This window comes from Lolium perenne, chromosome 7, assembly GCF_019359855.2.
Source record: "Lolium perenne isolate Kyuss_39 chromosome 7, Kyuss_2.0, whole genome shotgun sequence".
In the NCBI taxonomy this organism is placed as follows: domain Eukaryota; kingdom Viridiplantae; phylum Streptophyta; class Magnoliopsida; order Poales; family Poaceae; genus Lolium; species Lolium perenne.
The window spans coordinates 146,809,614-146,816,955 of NC_067250.2; the positions used below are offsets into that span (position 1 = coordinate 146,809,614).

Consider the following 7,342-nt stretch of genomic DNA (forward strand, 5'->3'; position numbering starts at 1 on the left):
CCGCGCTCTTGTGCAGTTATATCTAGGTTCATCACTGCAGGTTTTCCTCCAACTTGGCCGCCACTGGAAGATAGTTCAGTAGTGGTAGCCGTAGCCTGTAGACACCATGGTTGAGCTGTCTCGTTGTCTTACTCCAGTTCATATTTGTACTTCTTAGTTTAGTTCGGTTACATAGTTTTGTCTTTATCTTGCGTCTTTTGCTGCTATGAGAGGAAAGGAAAATGTGTTGATATGATCCAGTCAAAACTAGTTAATTAGTTATGTATGTATTACTCTAAATTATTTTTTAGCTGCTGAAATCTTTGATATACATGATATATTGTCATTTTTCTACCTTTTGCAAACGCTATTTTGAAAAATAGCGCTATTAGTACCTTATAACTTGCATATCGTTTGGATAAAGGCCAGGCTATTTTATTTAGCCCACTACTTTTTTCCCTGTATATATGTAATTTCCGTATTTGTTCAGGTAAAATAATTGCTGATGTACTAATTTCTTGCAGTGGCCGGCAGTAAACTCAGATAGCAAATCATTAGGAAAGCAATTTATTCTGTTCACTACAGCGAAGGAATGGACCATACACACATTGTTTGTAAATATCAGCTAATGATCCCAGTGCCCTCCATCATTATTATTTTGGCGGTATTATGGGAAGAGGGCCTAGTAAGTACTCCCTCCATAACCACGACAAGGATTATGTAACTGAGGGAGAATTTTATAATGATATCAGCTTTACATAAACTAAGTCGATAGCACAACTGATTGACGAACCGGATCATCAGGTTACCAGAACACTCCATTGTTGAGAAATGTAATGTACAAACCTGAAGAAACAAATTGGCTATCTGTAAATACTTGTGTCAACCTACATTATGTGTGTTCAAGCTCGTCACAAGACATGAATTTTCATCATGTTGTATCTATTATCAAGTCCTTTTTGGTGAAAAAAAATAATTAACACAATGTTCTAGTACAAACATATATACTATTTTCTGTACTTATCATCAATCCTGAAATAATTTACATGAAAACTGTCCGACTGCATTCAAGCTCATCTGGTTGTTGGGACCTGATTTGGCTCAATGATGTACCCCACAGGGTCTCCACGGGCCACTGAGGCCCGACGGGAAAGCGAAGGTGGCCTCGTGAGCTCAACATTTGCCGGCACAGGGGTTTCGTCAGAGTGGCCAGAAATGCAAAGTGATCCATTGTCATCCTGATCCCAGAACACCTCCACCATGACTCCTCTTGGATGCTCCTCTGTCTCAGTTCCAGGAATGCCGACAAAACGAGCCCCCTTTGGTATCTGCATTATCGGACAAGTGCCAAAGTTGGTGAAACTGAAGAGATGCTCACAATGCTCTAGATACTACAGGGATCTCCACATATGCAAGCTCATACAAGATGACAGCTATCTGCATCTTAGAGATTTGTGTTCAGAACTGCACGTATATGCTTAGGATTAGTGAGGGCAAACCTGAATTGATGCTCCGGATGACAGGTTTAGAGTCACCAGTGTCCCTTCGGCAGTAGAGCTCTCCAACTCGGCTTGTTTTGCAATGTTTAGGAAGACTTCTTCAAGTGTCGTGAGACCAAGTTGAATGTCTGATATCCCGAATTCCCTTTCTCTATCCTGGAGTTCCCCGAAGAACCTCTGTTTGTCGAAAAGTAGTTTTGTGTCATAAGTTTAGTTAACAATGTATGCCTTTTATCAAAATAACAATGTATGCTTAATTTGGGTGTCAAGGTATTACCGTCAAAAGTGGTTCTTTCTCATGAGCGATGACAAACGTTAAGAATGTCTTGCTTTCCTCTTTTGGGTCCACATCAAGCCTCTGTTTTTTTTAAAAAGGTTTAAGTGTTCCAAGTAATAAAAGAAACCAGTTCTGAATGGTATTTAGTTCAATGATGAGGCACATACCTCCTTAAAGAACTGTTTGACCACTTCTATGTTAGGATTAACCGGGGTCTCTGTACTACCGTTGACGACGTTAGGGCTCTGTGCGTGACCATTTCCAGAGAAATTCACATTGGCGATATATCCTGTTCCGAATTTCGACTTCAGCCTTATTGAAGTGCCGATACACCTCAATTTCCCCTTTGCCATGATAGCTATTCGGTCACTTAGAATGTCAGCTTCCTCCATTGAATGTGTGGTCAAGACAATAGCTCTTCCTTTCTTTGCCTCCTCGATGATGTCCCAGACGTGCCTCCTTGTTATTGGATCCATGCCAGTTGTCTAAATAGGATATACATGGTTAGATTAACATGCGACAATGTATGTGTGGTAGTGAACTGATGGAAATTTTGACAGGTCTCTACCGGCTCATCAAGAAATACCAGTTTTGGGTCACCAATTAGAGCAATCGCAACACTTAACCGCCGTTTCATTCCACCACTATAGCTACCTGCTCTAACATTAGCTGCCTGGCTGAGCTTCACTTGGGCTAGTGACTGCTCTGCTACCTGCATTGGATGAACAAAGAAAGATAGATATACAAGACCATGGAGGTGGGAGTAATATTCAATAGGTTCTCACAAAACATACCAACTTGATTGTTGACGGAGGCAGACCTTTGATGCTGGCAAACAACTGCATGTGCTCCTTAGCAGTTAATGCGTCCCACAGGATGTCAAACTGCAAAGTAATAAGAAACATATTTATCTTCCATTAAAATAGCACCTGCATGACAATGTGTGAATGTTTAAAACACCAACCTGCGGACAGACTCCAATCATTCTGCGAATATTAGACATACCCGCAGTGCTTCGAACAGAATGACCATAAATCAGTGCTGCCAAATGTTCAAAGTGGCTAGTTAGCATATTCATAGTTATTGAGAACATATCATAAACTGTTGCTTTAGAGAATGATACTGACCATCGCCGCCTGTAATTGGTGTGATTCCAGTCAAGCAACTGATTGTAGTTGTTTTACCAGCTCCATTGGGCCCAAGAAGACAAAATAGCTGGTCCTTCTCAAGGTTCACCCATAAACCCTGGAGATATTTATGGGATGGTTAATATTGTTGGAAACAAAGCTTGCTTGTTTTTATGCTAGAAGATTACTGAGAACTTACTTTGACAGAATGAAATGGCTTAGTTGTTCTGCATTTGCAGCAACCCATACTAAAACTTCCTGGATAGGTTTTCCGTAAACCACGTATTTGAACTGCAACACCAGGATCTATCTCATTGCCTGCTGCCTTTTCTTTTACCAGATTTTCCTCGTTAAGAACATCCTCATCAGTAGGGGTAGCATCATCAGCAGGATGGTTTGAACCAAAACAGCTACAAAGGCCTCCCTCTGGAATGGATCAATCAGATAAATGAGTACTTTTACAGTACAACTAAAACATGGAGAAGAACTATTAACAAACACTTAAATAAACGCTGACCTCGCATCTTGCCTCCTCCTTTCCCTGTCCAGTATGAAGGCGTCAGAAAGTAGAACACTGACTTTCTAACACCATTGACATTTGGAATTATGTTGTCAAAGTAGATCGCTAGGATAAACCACACGAAAAATGTGGAGATGAGCCATCTATAGATGTCATCCTGTCAGATGTTTGCAAAATGTTAGCAAACTATCAGGGCTTGAAGTCTCATAAACATTAAATAAAATACTCTCTAATGAGAAAAGTTTTGTACATACTACTGTAATGACGCAGTCCGTCTCAAAAGATTGGCATGTTGCACGCTGATTCCAGCTAATACCTTTGTCTTCAGGAGTAGCAGTTGCCTTACCTAGAATATTGAGGGCTTGGGCAAAAACATTAGGAGGAAAGATGGACCATATTGTCCGGTAGTACTGCTCATAGGTATCTGAATACGGGAACCCAAAGGTTGTAACAAGCTGCAAGGGGAAGTAAAAAAGGGGTTTGCATATTTTCTGACAACTTGAAATACTGGATCAATAAGATGATGATTAAGAAAACTCTACCTGTGTCAAGAAGCCAATGATGAATATCGCAAATCCAACGGTAGTAGCTGATGCTGCTTTTGATACAAATGTGGATATCATGAAAGCAAAACCAAGCTGCAGAAAATATCATGAACATGCCTATCAAGAAAAGAAGAAGGAAAAAAACATCGTTTGCAGACTCCAGTAGAGATCAGAAAATGCATAAACAAAATGTAATGATGGAAGCGTGATATTTGTCTGAATAACACTTCAAAAAGAAAGAAGCAAAACAAGTATACAGATCAGTCATCAGTTTATACAGCTTAGAGCTTACCATGTTCAGTTGGAAGAGGAAGAATAGGAGGAATAAGATTCCAAAGCTATTATTCAGGAAGAAGTCAAACTGGAACATCATCCCAAAGAGCACGGTGAAAAGTGCCGAAATTAATGTAAGAAAGGCCTCCCAGGTAAGCCAAGATAACCAATAAGCCGATTCATAGAGCCCCATAATAGACATAGCCTGTGATTCGGTACCATACTTAGTAGTCATGTCAGGCATTAAGATATCTAAAATCTCAACAAAAATAAAAGACACATAATCATAAAATGCATGTGGAGAGACAAGAAAAGCTCGAACCTGACGAAGCTTAAGTTCTTTCTCAGTCACCAAGGCACTGATTTGGAAAACAAATCCAAACATTGCAATGGCAAGGAAGAAAGTTGGCCCTGCTTGAGCTATAGTAGAAAAGGTTTCAGTTGCTGGGTGAGCAAATTCCTTGAACCCCACAGTCCAGCTAAAATTTGGATCTGTCAATAGTGAAATGTACTGTTATTCCCATATACTACTATAACACGGAAGAAAAGGATATGCATGTAACATTGATATATGCTGCATACATTCAAGATACCTGGTCAACTAACATACATACATACATACATACGTACTAACCAGAAGGAATTGTTGTAAAAGGGAATGAAAACTGTGGTGCTACATGCAATTTATACACACAGAATAAAAATGTTCCATAAAATACCATGGAAGCAGCAATACCTCCAATAATCAGCCTTGCCATTTCCCTCTCAGCTGCAACTTGAAGCGGTATTTGGAATTTGAAGGTGGGGTCCTCATATGTTCCTCTTCGAGCTACTGGAGTGGAGTTTGTCTGAATACCATATGTAAACTGGGTGGCACCTATATCTTGAAAATGCAAAGCCCCAGGGCAGCGCATCGGGTTCTCAAAAAGCCAAGCATCAACTTCATCCGGGGTCCTAAAACCCAAGACCTGAGGAACCCACCATAAAAAAAATTAGGCAATGTGTATTGTTGCATGTAATTAATAGTCAATTCAAGAGTGAAGCTGCAGAGTTGTTTTGAGTTTTTTTTTGAACTGTGGGGCAAAAGCTTTGCCCCAACCATTTATTAAGAAGGAAGTGCCCGGTTTATTAATGGAAGAAACCGGGCGAAAACCAAAGAGTTGTTTTGAGTAGCATAGTAGAAAGGTAGAAACTAAACTACTGTAACTAGTCCACATGCTATACATTGCAGTCTAGTACACGAGCTTACTGAAGTGATAGTAAATTATATGTTACAATTTATGAGTGTATTAGAATTTATAATTGTGCTCACCAATACGATAATTTATTCAAGCTGCGTAGGACAATAAAAAAAAAGTTTCAGCACCAGAACTTAAGTAAACTATTTCAGACAACAGTGGACACAGGAAGACTTGACTCCCAACTGAATATATAGGGTAGGAGCTTCCATACTACATCTGTTCATTCAACCTGTACATTAAATTAACAAGAGGTTGTGCTGGCAAGAGGTTGTTGCAAAAATCCAACGGCACTACTTTGATATGATCATCTATTCTATGCAAACCACATAGTACCGGCTCCTAAAAGTTATCGAGTATATTTTCGGTTATGTTCCAAATGTACATCCTCACTGTCTTCATTTCCAAGAAAAAAATGTTGTCTGCTCAGATCAAGGAATCAAGCAGTGGCATGAAAATGACATCAAAATTAGTGATGACAAGCCAAAGACGAATTAATTTTTTCAAGTGGACCCGTAAATGCATCCAAATCTAGACAAAATAGTGTTCTGTTTTCGACATTTTCTTAGGAAGTTCCACCATCTGAACATAGGTGCCCACAGTTTCATTCGATCGCTGTAAGGCAAATGGACGCAAACCACATACCGAAATTAAAAAGCGGTCTGTTGTACCCAACAGTAAAACAATGAAAACGTTAAGCACCTGGGACCAGATCACAATGCTATATATATATAGTTCCAAATTACTCATTGGTGCCTCGTCGGTCTCTTAAAATCAAATCACTTCCTCAAAATGGTCGGAAAATCTCACACACTTTTCTGTTGACAAAACGCACTGAAAATTCCGATCGTACTCACCTAAGAGACAAAATCTTTTCGATAAAAAAAACACCCCAAATCTTTACGTTAAACGTGCGGCCAACTAACTCCGCGTCACCCAAACTCACGCCGCACATACATATTGCGCCCGAAATCAAAATAATAGTTCAAAACAGGTAAATAAATAAATAAATAATAGTTCAAAACAAAAGGAGGAATCGAATCGAATCGAATCAAGGTGTTCACCTTGTCCGAGGGGATCGGGCGGCCGGGGTTATTGTTTCGGATGGCATCGACGAGCGTCGCGACGCGGGCGCTTCCGCCGCCGCTCCAGAGGAAGTCGTAGCAGGGCGACTTGATGAAGAACTTGTCCTCGCAGGGCGGTATGGGCGGCGCGACGAGCGCGTCGGGGTCGGGCACGTTCTGGTAGGCGGTGGTGTAGGAGAAGCGGGAGCGGACGGCGCGGTCGATGCAGAAGATGAGGAAGATGAAGACGAGGGAGGAGAGCAGCTGCAGCGCCGACGACCGGCGGTGGCGCCACGCGAGCGTCACGTTCTTGCGGAGCAGCGAGCGGTACTGCTGCCACGCGAGCGCCGGGCCGCTCAGGAGCTCCATGGGAGGAGGAGCGGGGAGGGGAGGCGGAGGAGTTCGTGGTGGTCTCCGGGGATCGGAAGGTGGTTCGGGTTATTTATAAGGGGACACTTGAAAACGGCCGCCTGGAAGAAGGAGGACCGGCAGCGGGTCTCCGCCGGGTTTGTCAGCTTTTGATCCATCTGTGCGCGTATTGCCGCACGTACAACTGGAGTCCTCACAACCTACAGTCTACAGATATTTCCAGGTGTGCTGCGGCATTATAAATTTTGTGTGATGAATAAGAAAAACACCTTTCAAGTTCAAATATACTACTCCAAGTAATAAGATTTGTAAAGGTTCGATCAAATTTATACGGGAAAAATCTGCATCTTGTTGGTTATTAGGATATTTGCCAGTGAGTTTAAGTACCAAAAACAACACCACATATACACTAGCATAGTTAATCATATACATCAGACCATCTAGCACATCT

General features: G+C 41.4%; 1 protein-coding gene across 1 annotated transcript; it reads right to left on the reverse strand.

The window, feature by feature from the left end:
• Positions 1–779: 779 nt before the first annotated feature.
• LOC127300828 (ABC transporter A family member 2) lies at positions 780–6,980 on the reverse strand. The gene is made up of 16 exons (XM_051331007.2): positions 6,523–6,980; positions 4,957–5,188; positions 4,543–4,712; positions 4,240–4,425; positions 3,945–4,040; positions 3,657–3,857; positions 3,400–3,559; positions 3,082–3,308; positions 2,883–3,000; positions 2,720–2,796; positions 2,550–2,639; positions 2,324–2,467; positions 1,923–2,240; positions 1,756–1,836; positions 1,479–1,655; positions 780–1,307 (listed from the first exon to the last, which is right to left on the reverse strand). Exons 1-16 carry the CDS (start codon positions 6,889–6,891, stop codon positions 1,053–1,055), a joined length of 2,901 nt encoding a protein of 966 aa, XP_051186967.1. The 5' UTR covers positions 6,892–6,980; the 3' UTR covers positions 780–1,052.
• Positions 6,981–7,342: the final 362 nt, after the last annotated feature.

Coding starts and splice junctions, on each gene's coding strand:
- LOC127300828 (XM_051331007.2), bottom strand. CDS start 6,891: ATGGAGCTCCTGAGCGGCCCGGCGCTCGCGTGGCAGCAGTACCGCTCG. Junction 4,426..4,542: donor AAGAACTTAAGCTTCGTCAG/GTTCGAGCTTTT, acceptor ACCGAATCACAG/GCTATGTCTATTATGGGGCT. Junction 2,468..2,549: donor CTCCGTCAACAATCAAGTTG/GTATGTTTTGTG, acceptor CATCCAATGCAG/GTAGCAGAGCAGTCACTAGC.